Below are 14737 nucleotides of genomic sequence, written 5' to 3' on the forward strand. Positions count from 1 at the left end.
AATTTAATTTGAGAACAGTTGGAGTTAATAGGGTGAGGGTATATTTATTTTCCCAACATTTAGTATGAGAAAGCTTGTCAAGGACGCCGAAACGTTTTGTACTAATTATAGTGCTATGCATTTCATATGCAATCCTCGGGGGAATACAATGACAACAGTATGCAGTATATTTTTGAACATCAAATATCGTATCATGAACACCGGCACCAATTCAAAAAAAGAAATCTTCCAGTATCAGATGAATTTTATAATTGTATAGAAATTGTCTGATAATGTGAGCTGTTTCCATTTCTAGCATAATGTAAGCATCCAAGAACTGGCCGCCAGTGAACATCATTTAGACATCCTAAGCCAGTCTACACCACTCAGTCGTCAAATAGCAATAGCGAACAAAACTAGTAAAATGTTTTGGGCAGTAAGGGTTTGTTTTAGTCAGGAAGAGATAGGAAAAATGTCCATAGTGTATTTGGTGTCCTACCTTTACCATGAGACACCTCTATGGTCCAGGTGCAGTTCAGAGAGTTGGGGTAGAAGTCAGGAAATCCCGGCGAAAGAATCGTTCCCATTTTCCCAAACACATAGCCTCCACACAGAGCTATGGAGGAACAGAAATTGGGTTTACAGGCTGAAGCAACACAATAAGTACAGTATATTTTAATCCGTGTCCGGTCAGAACTACAGTTAAATGATAGATTTCCCAAAAGAAAATTTTGAACTTCTTAGACCTCTGTTACATGTGCAAAATTGACTCTTTCTGGACCTTTATGAACTGAGCTCTGTGCCTTTGTCATGAGCACGCAAAGAGGTTATAATGTAGACAGCACACAGGACAGGAAATGTAAATGAGAGCGACTTTTAAATTCAGCACAAATTCAATATTAGGAAACACAGTCTTCTTTAACTGAATGTATTCTCAATGAGTATTTAACTTCCTTTTTATGGTTGGAGCAGCTGGAAGAAAAGACTCTTGCGATAACGTGAGCTCCTTTTCACTCATCTTACATTGAAATTCAATTTTGATGAAGTGTTTCAACATACAAATACATTGTGGGCCAGAAACTGAATAAAACTCGATGTTTTCACTCAGTCTGCTGATGTTATATGTCAGTTGGAAAATATCAATATCTTCAATGGATCGCGTTTGATGTCCGCGGTGAAAGGTTAGTAAAATTATTATTCACTACTTTGAGTAAAGACACATTGAAGCCATTATCTCATGAACGTGTACTAAGCTGCTCCGCTTCCCTTCCTGATCCCTTTATTTATCCACTGCTTTGCTCCTATCTTCCCGCCTGTCGTATTTCAATATAGTTGAGGTGAGCAGAAATGATAAGTCAAATCTCTTTTCCTGACATGCCGTTAAGACCTGCCATCACGTATGTCACTCTCCTGTCGGGGTTTCGCTCATCATCTGTCTAAATGACCCTGGTTGAAAGAAACATTTGTGTGCAGACTTTATCAACTGAGTGTGCCTGAAAGGGCATACTTAAGAGTTTATGAATGATATCAGTGAAGGAGGAGGGCAATGGGCTGCTAATATATATGTGGGAGGAAAAATGTGCTGTATAGCAAGGGGAATAACAATATGCCTGTTTTTTCCCCCCAGAAATACACAAGGGAAACAAATAGCATGTCATTACATCCTTATCCCTACTCTTATTTTCTTATTTAACGACAATGTTCGGATCATACACTTTGATGGCTTTTCTTTTGCGGGTAAATGTGTCTATGGACGTGCAGTCAGGGGAGGCAAGAGAGGCAGAGCCTCACTCGCACCATGTGTTGCACATTCTCTGCATGTGAAGAGTAAAGAAAAAAAAAGGGGAAAACATTTAAATGATTATAGTAAAGAAGTGAAGCAAAGCAGGGCAGGCTTGGAGACTCATCTTAACATTGCCCGGCTAAGGCGGCTTTGTGTAGTCACACCAGAAAACTTGCTGTTTGTCTTTCTATCGCACATGTACTGCACATGCTGACAATCAACAGTCTGTGGAATATTTTCCATGAATGTGCGTGACACATTTAATCACTCTTATGACCAGAAAACTGACTTAGTGCACAGTGGAGTCTGATATGTATCGTGCCACAGCCAGCATGTGGTAGTGTTGTGCTCCAATGGCGCATTGGATAGAAGAAGAAGAAGACCATCAATGGCTGGTTGGAAACGTGCATACTTACTTGCCATCTTGAAGTCCCCGGCGATCTCTGAATTTATATCCCAATAGTAAAATTACCAAACTTTAAAATATAGTTTTTCTTTCCGATAGCTTTGATGTAGATGAGTTATTTTTGTCACTTGCTGGATTTATTTGGTGAGCAACTTCAGAGTAGTTAAACTGCATTTATTAGAGAATGACTTCTGGTTTTGCTCGCTCCATTTTACAAGTAGCTTGCCAAACACTAGCTCTTATATTGGCTGTCATTAAATTATGCACATGTACCTAATAAAGTGTCTGGTACCTATAAATGGGATTATTTTATAATTTGCATGCCCTGCTTGGAGTATAGCTCAGGGAGACAGATTTCATTTCCTTCTTTCTAATCAATTTCTCAGTGGGCTTTGCAATTTATTCTCCACTGGTTCACTGGTGAGTTGTGACATTCTGTTGTACCGTAGCACCTTAGCCAAATGGAGGACTCAGAAAAGAAAAAACACCTATAGAATGCAATAATAATATAGTGTGGTGTCTCTATTATAGTTAATGGAGCATAGTGTTGGTTTAGGCAGTGCACAGAGCTGACAAACTTGCAATCTCAGCTGATCCTGTGCCAGCCCACTTCAGCTGATCATTTAATTATTTCATTCTAAGCACTCAATTGGCTCAGCTGATTCCCTACCACCACCAACACATACTATCTTTGTTCCTGGCAATATATAATATTTGTGAAGTGGAACGTGGTCCTAACTGAACATTTTTGTTGTTGTTGTTATTGCAGTGAACTCATCTTGTGTGTTTGTGTCAGTGTTAGGGTGAGCTCTATGGCCTCGGCCTGAATCTAAAAGGCCCACATCTAAATACAAAATATCTTCATATATTGTTTGTCATTCAGTTCATGGTCATCCACAAGAGTTGAGGAGAAGGAAGATTGAAGTCTACAGAAAAGTAACCCCCGCCCCCTGCAGACCAGTGCCTACTGTTTTGTTCTTATCACCCAGTAGAACACAATCGCAGAGTTGAAGGAAACCTCAACAACAAAGCAGAAGAAAAAAAAATCCCAACCACAGAGAACAGAAGACAGAAGGAGCAGACACACATCAAGGCAGATCTAACTACCTATGGGTATTCTAACTGGGTCTTAAACCCACTAGGACGAGAAGGACAACTACAACCTACCCTGGGGGGTATAAACTGGAGGCGGAATGCAGTGGTCCCTTATGTGGCTGGTTTGGCGAATAAACGCTGAAGGATTTTCTCTGCACATAATAGACTAATGTACTTCGAACCCAGCAACACCCAAGACAAAAAAAATCGTTCACCCCAAGGACAAAATCCTTGGAGGCAAACTCAGCAATGTTGTTTATGCAGTTGAGTTTCAAGAGTGCCACGGCCTTGATATTGAGGAGGCCAACTCATGGGGCCCTTCGCATTCACGTCACCTAATGCATGAGTGTTGCTATTGTTAAATATTAATTTGCCTCATTTAAAAAAAAAATCTTTAAGCATGCTTCAAGGTGTATTTGTCTCTCACAATAAAGAGGAAAGAAATACGGCTAAACTAAAGGGCCTGCGAGTGGCCAGCCAGTGTAGCTCTTGCCGTGAATAATTTCTTTCAATTTGCAACTTAGGCAAATGTTCATTTCATGAGTATGGAAGGGCTGTGGTTAATTGAAATGGAAGAGCAAAGATGGCCAAAACGTTTTTAATCGCCTGCTTCAGAAATAATTTGGTTCATCATGGCCCATACGAACTAACATATGGTACTAACACTACAAGGAGTTTTTTTTTTCTTCACCACGTCACACCCATTAATTTGTTTCACATTGACTGACAGACAGGCCTGTCCAAATCAGTTATTGGGAAAACAAGTAGATCACATAACGCTGAGGTAGCGTGTGATGATGCAGCTATGTCGCTTATTGTGTGACTTATGACACTCGAAACACACACACAGCTGGCAGCTGCAGAAATGACCTCTGCTTACCCGAGTCAAGCGGGACATGACGTCCTTCAGAAAGTTTTCACACTTTGCCAGAATTTATGAAACACTGGCAATTATGACGAGCATTTGATGACGACTGAATGGGGACCATGTCCTTGTTTTCTTTATTTGCTATGTTTTGTTTAATGATCGTTCAATCCTGAAATGTGGTTTCATTTTAATCCAATTTTAAAAAAAAGTGTTTTGCATGATTGTTGGTTATCTTTGAAAAAAATTGCACCCATTTTACCAATTGTTATCCTAAGAGCATACTTGTCCAAATCATTTTTAATGTGCTGTTACCAAATCAATAAAACTTACCTATTGTCTGGTTGAAAATTGAGTTGCTTTCCGAAAATGATCAAACCAAACTTGGGCAATTATGATAACGACATTCTGCCTACGCTTAAGAGCACAACTGTATGTGGGAATAAACCCCGCCAAAACTCACATCGGCTGTTAATTTAAGAGAGATTATCCCACTGCAGGTTTCGAGGAGGGCGAAAACCACTGAAGCATCCTTACCATCACAGCTGGGAAGAGCGTGACTCCACTGATGATTCTGCTCGCAAACGATGGGCTCCTGATCGCTCAGACTATATCCCGGGTCGCATGCAAACGAGACACGGGAGCCAATGGAAAAGCTGCTGCCATGGCGACGTCCATTCACCGGAATACCCGGGTCAAGACAAGAGTCTGACTCCATTTTCACACCTGGAATTCATATAAGACATGTATATTTATCTCCGAGTCAAGAAGGTGTGTGCAAGCGTGAGGCTACATGACCAACAAGTCATTACCCACTCGTGACCGTGAGACTTGAACATAACCTTTCTATTTTTCAAATGATGTGTGCTAAATTGTCATACCCCATTCAACCCTTACTCTCGTATCTGATGCTGAAGCCCGCCGCCGAGCGACTGTTGTCAGTGGTGAACAACAGGAACAGGAAGTTGGACGTGGAGATCAGGAAATGTGGCGCCTGGGTTCCGTGGTACTCGCCGATCAAGGGGGAGGAGGATGAGGGACCGTCCCTGATTTCCAACGTGTCATAGTTGACCTCCGTCTGGAACCTGGAGGGACGTTTATTTTGCGACTTCAATAAACAACAGGTGACTACTTCTTTGGTTTACTTGCTTCTTGTTGACCTTAAGTGACCACTGCTTATATTCCTGACATTCTAACTTCTTAGCAACTTTCTTGGCTTTGGGTGGTCATGACTTCAGAAAGCTATCATTATGAAAGAGTCCACATTTTAGGAATGGACTGTTTTTTTGAATGCAATTAGCACTTTGCCGGGATAGAAAACAATATAGGAGACGTACGGAAAACACACACTGCAATCTAAGATGACTTGAATATTTCCATACGAAATCAAACACAAAGTCGTGTCTGCACAACACATTTGCATAAATGCAGCCCTCCGAAAATGGAATGCCTCACAGGCTGTGAGGGTGATGTGGCCTTTATGTTTAACTTACAAAATAGATAGATTTCATCCATAGCAATTTCATGCTAAACTGCTCCTGCGTATGGCTCAATGCCAGAAGGAAAAGTGAAACTCCGACATCAATCATTTACTGCACCGCATACTACTTTGACATTTATCTGACCATCTCATGGCACCTGACGCAATGAGAGTGACTGCAACCCCAGTTAAAATTGCATCTGAATGCTGAAAAATAAAGGCTTAGTAATGCTGCCGTCAAAACAAAACAAAGGAAAAAAAAAACAAGACGAAGTAGTTACGATCATCATAACATGCTAATACTACATAACTTTGCAAATATAGCCAATAAGGGGAAGAAATATGCAAAATGTAATGAGACAATCCTAATATAGCTGAAGGTTTCTTGCACTGGCGAGCATACCCTCACTAGCTGACTCCTGGTCTTACCCAAAAGCATATTTTCAACTCCACTTAGACAGAGGCAAAAACCAGATCATTAAAAATATTGTAATTCAAGACCAGTCTATAAAAGGTTACGTTTTCAATCTCAAAAGTCACTGCTCTCATATACTGCACGTGCACATGAGAGTAATGCTGACCAGAGGAGTTGCGTTATTGTGGAGGACTGCAACACATGGAGCTTAATTCCTCCTAAGTGATGCCATGCTGTTCTTCTATCAACAACAGACTAAGACCAGTAGTGTACTCAGCATTAATCAACAAAATAATGAATCACACAAAGATTTATTGACGTTTAAAGAAGCAATTTTTATGCCCCACATCGTGTGGAATTGCTCCCTCGCATGAGCAACAACACAAAACAGTCACAAACGTACACTTCTCTTGCGTAAAGACGCACAGAGGAAGGTTAGCGATACACAAGATCACGAGCTGCTCATTTCTGTTCAACCGATTGAGTGGCACGCCGGAGAAAAGAAAAGTGTCTGCGACTTGAAAATAAGATCAAATCTTACCTGTCAAAGTGTATCTTCACAGCATGATCCGCTTGAGATTCAATCACCCACTGGCAGTTGAGAGAATCCTTGTAGAAGGAAGGCCAACCAGGAGAGAGAAGAACTCCGCTAGGAGCGGTGAGATGGCCTCCACATGGAGCTAGAGTGACAAGAAGTACCACAATTCATCTCCCTATCTTGTTTTGGTGTCTTGCGGGATGTGCACAACCCTCATTTACACGTTCAGATTCATAAATCACAGTTATCGGAGCTGGAGCTGTACAGCACTGAGCAGAGTGCAAATAATTACAGCTTCATGGCTGGTGGGGAAATCAATATCTTTTTTTTTTTTTTTTTTCTTCAAATTAGGATACAAGATGAGATACCTGCTTGTTCAGACAGAATGTTTGCGGCCGGGTATACTGGAACAAATGGAAGATGGTATGCCAGTCCACGCTTTCCGTGGAGGATGTGGAACACACACATATTATTGGAATTCTGAGAACAACATCCAGTTTGGAGCTGGCAGTTTTCCTGTTTAGAAGATACGAGCAGCATTTTTGGAAATTGGCAGCTGCCGTTCATGTTTGATAGGCAATGGCGTGTGGTCAACGCTCAGTCTTGGGCGACAAGTGATCTCAAATTGCAGGATGAATGCGAGTTCTGAGACACTTTGCAAATTGGACACCAACGTGGAGTCATTTGACGGCTGGCTTTGAATTATTGATCGCCAGTTCGGCCAATTGATGCCGACTGAGGGTTCCAGTGAGAGAGGCAAGGCTGGCTGAAAGTATTGTTGGCCTCTTACCCAAAACAGCTGTCATTTTTGGACCCTTATCTCCTTGATGTTGATGTTGCCGTATGCCGGAACCTCCCCTATCTCTCTTACAATCTCTTTCTTCTGTGCTTTCATGCCACTGTGTAGCACTCAGCGAGGTCATCTCCATGGCAACGAAACAATGTGTTTCGGCATGCTGGCTGGTGACCCAGCATGCTGACTCACATATTCACCCGACACAATAAACAAATCCTATCGTCAACGCCTTTTTCGTTTGTATGTCCTCTGGACCGGTTGCAACTGTTAAGTGAGTTTCATTGCTCGGTATTCGTGCGTGTGCAATGAAAATATATTGGATTCCATTTCATTCCACCCCAATTGGAAAAGCGCCCCCAATGACTCAAGCAGGTTATCTTATGTTTACTATTTTAGGCACATTGTCAAGTTAACCTGCTGTAGTTGGCCCTAATAAGGGTACCCTTGATAGAAAAGATGCTAAATTTGGTTGTTGAAATGTCATCAAGCCCGGACTACTTGCCTTCGCAAGATATTAACAGTCATAGTGACTCTGTCGCCTCTCTTTGGCCAATCGTGAGCTTCCATCTGGCCCAACTGCTTCATTTTCTTGGTCGGGTATAAGTAAGAGTACATGAAGTGAGAAATGTTCCACAATAAGTTGATAGTGAGCCTCCTCTAAATTTTGTTAAATGGTTGTAACTGATATGAAACTGTTCATTAAGAATAATTGATATTGTTCAGTTTTTTAAATAAATGGTTATTAATCTAATATTGTTAAATCTTCTCAAGGAGGACACTTATATAAACGTGGTCCGAGCATCCTGCAATATATTACACAATTCTGACATCCAATTATAAGTAAAATAATAGGCCTTTTCTCCCTGCCCAATTCACAGACCGCATAATATTCTTCCTCTTTAATGAGTTCGAGACACTCTTTGCTTTTACTGCGGACAACACAAACTTAAAACAGAAATATAAATGAATTGGAAAGTTGTATTTGCTATCGTCACTGTACTCATACATTGTTACTTACACTGTACATTTGTTCATCGATGTATACTGTGAGTGTATCATGAATGCATATCCCTCTCTTTCTTCCCCCCCAGAACTAATGCAAATTCAAATCCAAAAGTATCGCCAAGTGTAAAAAAGTTCATGGGCTAAAAAAATGAGGAAGTTGTGGGGATAAGCAAGAGGACAAGTAATAGAATTTTAACTTGGCTCAAGCGAGTTTAGACCAAGAAGGAAACACATTAGCGAATATTTTGGAAACTTTTCCCAGTTCAATATTTCAAACAGCAATTCAGTACTCATGCAGAGCAAAAACAGAAGGCGCGTGTTTACCTTCACAGCGAGGCACAGCTGCAGACCAAACAACATTTCCATCTTGAATGATGCAGGTGACCTGATCTGACCCCTGTAAATTTCATTGATGTGTCATTTACTAAATCAGTTCACTTGCATAAATTAATGCAAAAGTCATCCTAATCTTTAACCGGATTGATTTGTTTAATCGAGTGTAACATTTTAATACCTGTGTCCTAATGAATCCTTGGTCACAGCGGAAAGCCACAGAGCTGCCGAGTTGGAACTGGTCTCCATATCTTTGCCCGTTGACAGGAACCCCTGGATCATGGCACTCATTCTGGCCAAATGCTTCACAGAAACACCATTTATAAATCTTTTTATATCCAAGGTACAATATTTTGATAGAAATATCACAGATTGCAATAGCATTTCCATAATCAAAGTCAAATAAGTGCCCCGTGACCGCTGTTTTTATTTGGCTGATGCAAAAAAAAAAAAAAAATTGAAATAAAGTCTGTAGATCATATCTGCTATCTCAAGATACTGCTACCAGTTTTAGTAATTTAGAAAATTCAATTTTCAATTCTGTGCATGTAATGCTGTCACAGAGACAGTATTTGTTGATGTTCTGTCTTCACATGCAGTTTTTTTCCCCCTTTCTTTCTGATCAGTTGCTGTTCACCTGCTCCTGATCTTTGCCTGCTGTATTGGAATTTTTGGGGAGTTTTCAACCTTGAAGGAGATTGCTTCTCTTCCCCTGCTGCCTGTCAACTTCAGTGAAGTCTTTGTTCAGCTTAACTCCCACCTCCATATTGTCTTTCTGCGTTTGGGTTGTTTGTCTGATACTGTGACAGATGCTACAAAAATAATTCTATTCGATAAGGAAAAAGGACGCTGAATGTAAAAAATGTACAACATGCAGAAGGGCAAATATAAAACATCAAAAAGCTGAGATTATACGGTTGGAAATAAAACGTGTCTCAGAGCATCTTGAAGGAGAGGCATGAAGAACATGTACTTGTATAGCTGATGTTGAAGCCTTTCCCAGTATTGGAGTGATCGGACTGAAATTCCAGTCTCATGATGTGTCCATGTGAGGCAATTTGGGATGGTACATCCTTTCCAGAAAATGTGCCAAAAGTGGTGGGCTCAGATAGACCTGAAAGGAAACAAACATTTGGGATGTTATATAACAGTTTGTTTCACATTATGCATTTGATGTCTATGCATACACGATAAATTTGGTTGAGTAAAATTTTCTTGAAAAAGACTATATTTGATATTTTCTTCAAAAAAATTGTCAAGGTTTGTTTTTTTGTTTTTCAGAAAACCTAGTAAGTAAATTTTACAGGAGCGTTTTTGCATAAAGTTTACTTGTATAGTTTATCATTATGTCAACAAAAAAGGTCACTCAAGGGTTGAGGAATGCAAGTAGTTGTCTCATTCCTCAACCCTTGAGTGAATGTTTTGAATTTTTTTCAGAAAAACTATGCTAGCAAAATTTCTTCAAAAACAATGCTTGTAGAATTTATTGATTAATTTCTGAGTACCAAATTAATGTGTATGATTTTTATAGTTTATTGCTTCACACTTTTTGCTGTGTAAAATTTCCCTCTGATTAGTTTTACTCTCAAATTTTACTTTGTTCAGACTGAGAACAAATATAGTATTTTTCGAGTGAAATATATTCTCAGAAATTTACGATGTACATACATTTAAATCCAGTACATGATATATGTTATAACAGTAGAGCACGCTCCATCCAAACACATGGATCCTGAAATTTTCAGAAAAAGGAATCATCACAAAGAGATGCGAAAAAGGGTAGACTGTAATATTAATGTTGAGCTATTCCTGAATGTCCCCCTTAAGGTCCCCACAATGATGAATAACAACGAAGGTGAACTACGGAAAAAAAAAAAAAAGCTGATGTAATTTCGGAAAACAAGTGACGATGAAGTAAACAATGAAAACTGGCAATTAACTAGCAAATGATCAATAACGACTTCATCAACAGCATTATAGTTTTTTATGACAAATGACTAAAAGTCGGAAATAAAAATAAAAGCGATGTTAGGTCGATTAACATCATCTTAACATCAAGGGACCTGAGGTATCAACACCAGGCAGATGGCAGTGATTCACACAACAGTTGGAGGCCTGATGACGCTTTTCGACAAAAGCAAATCGACAAAAGGATCACAATGCCCTGCATCATTCCAGCTATTTTACCCAAATGTGTCTTCTGATATTAATTCCGGGCACAATTCGGTCTCCGTGACAGAAAGCCGAGTTCAAAGTATTGATTATCTCCTTGTAGACCTGTGATGAAAATGCTACAATAGCTACTGACCGTACACCTATTTCATGACATAGAAAATAGTACATATCTTCCAAGGGTACGTGTGAATGTGTGTGAAAAGTAGTTTCATTTCTGTTGGAGGTGAGGTGGAATCATAGCATACAATAATTTTCTCTCAAATGGAAGCTGTTCATGGGGGGGCAACACTTCGGAGCGCCCTATCAATGTGCCATGCATGTTTTGGAAATATGGGAGGAAACCGGAGTACCCGGAGAAAACCCACAAAGCCACGGGGAGAACATGCAAACTACACACCGAAAGGCATGAGCCGGAATTGAACCCTGCACCCCTGCACTGTGAGGCAGACGTGCTAACCAGTCGTCCACCAAGCCGCTCTTTACATATTGTCGACAGTGATTTAATTATTGTGCCCTGAGACTGACTGGCAACCGAATCAGGGCGTAGTCCGCCTTCCGGCCAAAGTCAGCTGGAATCGGCTCCAGCACCCCCTCACGACCCTGTTCAGGATAAGCGGTGTTGAAAATGGATGGACGGATGAATTAATTATTTCAATGGTGTATAGTTTCTGTGTCGCTTTGATGTTTGCACTTGCACCATTTTGTTTACCTGCTCACAATGCATTGTGGTCGATACTAACCTATTGAGTGACCGTGGTTTTTACTACTGTTAAAAGTGCATTGTGGGTAATTTTGAATGCACTACATTTTTTTTCTCTCTAGACATTCGGACACCCCTACAAAATTGTATGACCCCTATATAAGGCACTATATTGGAAATAGTGCGCACATTTGGACACAGTCTTCTGTGTATATTGGCCGAAATAAAAATCATTGTTGTGCCAGTCATTTCCATGCAACTTTCGTCGAATTAAATTTGGATGCAGATTCATCCTATGTTTCCATAGTGTGTGCGTATACCTTTTACCATGCAGTCAAAAATGTTGCATGACATTATTTTTTCCAGGTAACTTTTTTTCCTGATTGATACCAGGTGAAGTGAACTGGAAGACTTCAGCACTTTGGAACTTTAATTTCAGTTTACCCAGCGCAACAGTCCTAATTGCCCTGCAATTTTCAAAAACATTGTCAGAGAGATCAAAAAAATGAAAAACAATAAAGCTCTGCAGAGACAAGTTTATAGCCAGTCAATTAAACACAATTTTGGCTGTATTGACCTAACCAGTCACAAGGCACCTCAAGTTGATTGGGTTTCAGTCACTAACCTTGAATACAATGGGCAACAAGAGTCAAGTTATGCTGTGTTCTGAGCATAATAGCAAATGTTTTTTTGTTTTGTTTTTGGTGCAAAATACTAAAACAATTAAAATATAAGAATAAATTCATGCATTCTGCCAGCCAGCTATTTCTTGATTAAATATAGGCATCCTGAGCAGTCGTTAGGTAAAATATCGTCATCAGAAATGCACCTGCTGTGTGCCTCTTCACAGAATATCCTCCAGGTATCAACATGATTGAATAAAATTTACAAAAACAATCGCATATTTAAAATACTTTGATATTGTGACATGACACTTCAAAAGGTAAAAACCTATGACAGCCCAGCAAAGTTTTGTCAGTTGCCCACCTCTGAATATCTACATTTTGTGCTTGTTGAATTTTTATGAAATTACCTTTTTTTTTTAATACCCGCTCTCGTCACCAATATGGTTACTTGGCTGATAAATGCAATCCTCACCTTCATCTTTGACCGCCAACCAATCAAACTGAGGCTCCAGGTCAAAGTCAGAGAAGAGCAAATGAATGCGGCTCCCTGGTTCAGAAATGATCAGCCACACGCAGTTGAGATTGTTCCCATATTCCTCAGGATAGTTTGGGGACAGCACTGTTCCCGATGGGGCCGTGAAGTTGAAGAAACAAGAAACTACGAGGATAAAGGACAATTGCAAAGAAATGAGGTTATGAAAAAAAGTAATTGAGTGAGAATACAGACAAGAGGAAAGAAAGGAAATGCAAAGGGGAAATTAAAAAAAAAAAAAGAAAACTTAATTAATTCATTTTTGAGAGGTAAAATAAAGCAGAAAAGCAATTTAAAAGAAAACACATGAGTACTTACAGATGCAACTGGGTTTATTACCAGACCACTGGTTATTATGCTGGCACGTAATGCTCCTCTCGCCAACTAATTCAAATGCAGACTGGCAGGAGAAGGTCAGCATATCCCCGTGTTGAAATCCATTGCCACTACGACGACCAAACGCCGGCACGCCAGGATCACCGCAGCCTCCCCGTTCGATCTCTGCGTCACACAGAGATAAAGATAGGCCTGCCAATCCGCGGACCACGGCGTGTTGGCCGGCCTGGCTGGGTCAGCTGGTGCTCCTTGTGGCGGCGATGTTGCCGGCGTCAACTATTTCGAGTCGCTAAATTCAGTTTAAATTCATCTCTCCTTTTATTATTTATAATTTTATCTGTGGTTTTATTGTTCTTGTTTTGATTGTAAAGTGTCCTTGAGTGTTTTGAAAGGCGCTTATAAATGTAATGTATTATTATTATTATTATTAATTACAGTCAACATACAACACAGTGGCAGTCCAGAGCAGTTTACAGAAGAAATTAAAAAAAAAAAAAAAAAACTATGACAAAGTATTAAGTGAAACCAAGCTTACAAAAGGGTTTAGCTATCAATTTTCTACTCTGCATGTCCTCATTTGGGTCAAGGGGGATCTGCAGCCGAGCCAGGTTGATTTAGGCTGAGAAGCGAGGTACAGCCTGATCTGGCTGCCAGCCAATCACAGGACACATATCAAAAAACAAGCTTTCACACTCACATTCACATCTCTGGACAATTTAGCAACTTCTAAAGTTGAAAAATAAATAAAAAGGACAAACAACTTGATTGAGGACTTGGTTGAAAAACATTCTAATCAGGATCTGGACTTACTGGGTTTTGGAAAAAAGCTTGTGTATTAATTTTAGAGTATTCGGGTATTTTGCAACATGGTGGGGCGAAATAACACCTAATCAGTATGGTGTGCAGCAGTGCAGTTTTACACTTGCAAATTGCCAAGAAATTCAAGGAATTGTTCAAACTCATCCCTCTCTAGGAGTGTTTACCCAAAATATAAATATAAAAACTACAGTTATGTACAGCATATATGATGAAGTGTGTTGGTTGGTTGCTTAGTTTAAAAAAAAAAACAAAAACAAAAAAAAAAACAACAACAACCACCTTCAAGTTTGTACAAAAAAAAAGAAACAAGCAAATAAAAAAAGAACTACCGTATTTTTCCCCGATTCCTACAAGTCATGGTGACATGGGGACATAGTCAAGGAACGCCTTTAAAAAAAATCATAGTGCACATCAAAATAAAGGTGCAAAAAAAAGGAATTCCATTTCAATATGTAACAGTAAGCTTGCATTGGGGCCAACTGGAGTAATAAACTAGATGGAGCCGCAATGAATAAAACCTTGTGAGGTAGTTATCACCACTTTAATTCACACTTATATGACTCGAGTAGAACACTTCGCATATAGTGTTTTTTTTTTTTCCTAACCAAATAACTCAACCAGGCACGTATCGAAACGTATGGTATGACATAACTCTACAATTCCATAACTGACGGCAGTGACAGTAATGAATGATCATTTCTTCTACTTGGGGAAGCCAGGCTAATCATTAGAAATACAGTGAGAGGTTCATATTTTATATCCTACAAAGGACTGTGTGAACGGATTGTTTGACCTTCATAAAGGTCGATAGAGGTGCTTCGGGATTTGGATTGCAACATGTCCTACACCCCCCC

At 39.8% G+C, this 14737-nt stretch overlaps 1 protein-coding gene across 2 annotated transcripts in view; it reads right to left on the reverse strand.

The window, feature by feature from the left end:
* The window catches only part of LOC109531522 (CUB and sushi domain-containing protein 1), a 345015-nt gene that overhangs the window by 107523 nt on the left and 222755 nt on the right, over positions 1 to 14737 (reverse strand). For both annotated transcript variants that reach the window (XM_019895847.1, XM_019895846.1), the window contains exons 13-21: positions 13047 to 13229; positions 12669 to 12854; positions 9669 to 9809; positions 8877 to 8998; positions 8687 to 8759; positions 6565 to 6703; positions 5026 to 5213; positions 4666 to 4854; positions 479 to 595 (exon numbers count right to left, since the gene is read on the reverse strand). In XM_019895847.1, the coding sequence (XP_019751406.1) occupies positions 479 to 595; positions 4666 to 4854; positions 5026 to 5213; positions 6565 to 6703; positions 8687 to 8759; positions 8877 to 8998; positions 9669 to 9809; positions 12669 to 12854; positions 13047 to 13229 (1338 nt within the window). The remainder of the gene's footprint in view (positions 1 to 478; positions 596 to 4665; positions 4855 to 5025; positions 5214 to 6564; positions 6704 to 8686; positions 8760 to 8876; positions 8999 to 9668; positions 9810 to 12668; positions 12855 to 13046; positions 13230 to 14737) is intronic.

Source organism: Hippocampus comes, unplaced genomic scaffold, assembly GCF_001891065.2.
Source record: "Hippocampus comes isolate QL1 unplaced genomic scaffold, H_comes_QL1_v1.1 scaffold80, whole genome shotgun sequence".
Lineage (NCBI taxonomy): Eukaryota > Metazoa > Chordata > Actinopteri > Syngnathiformes > Syngnathidae > Hippocampus > Hippocampus comes.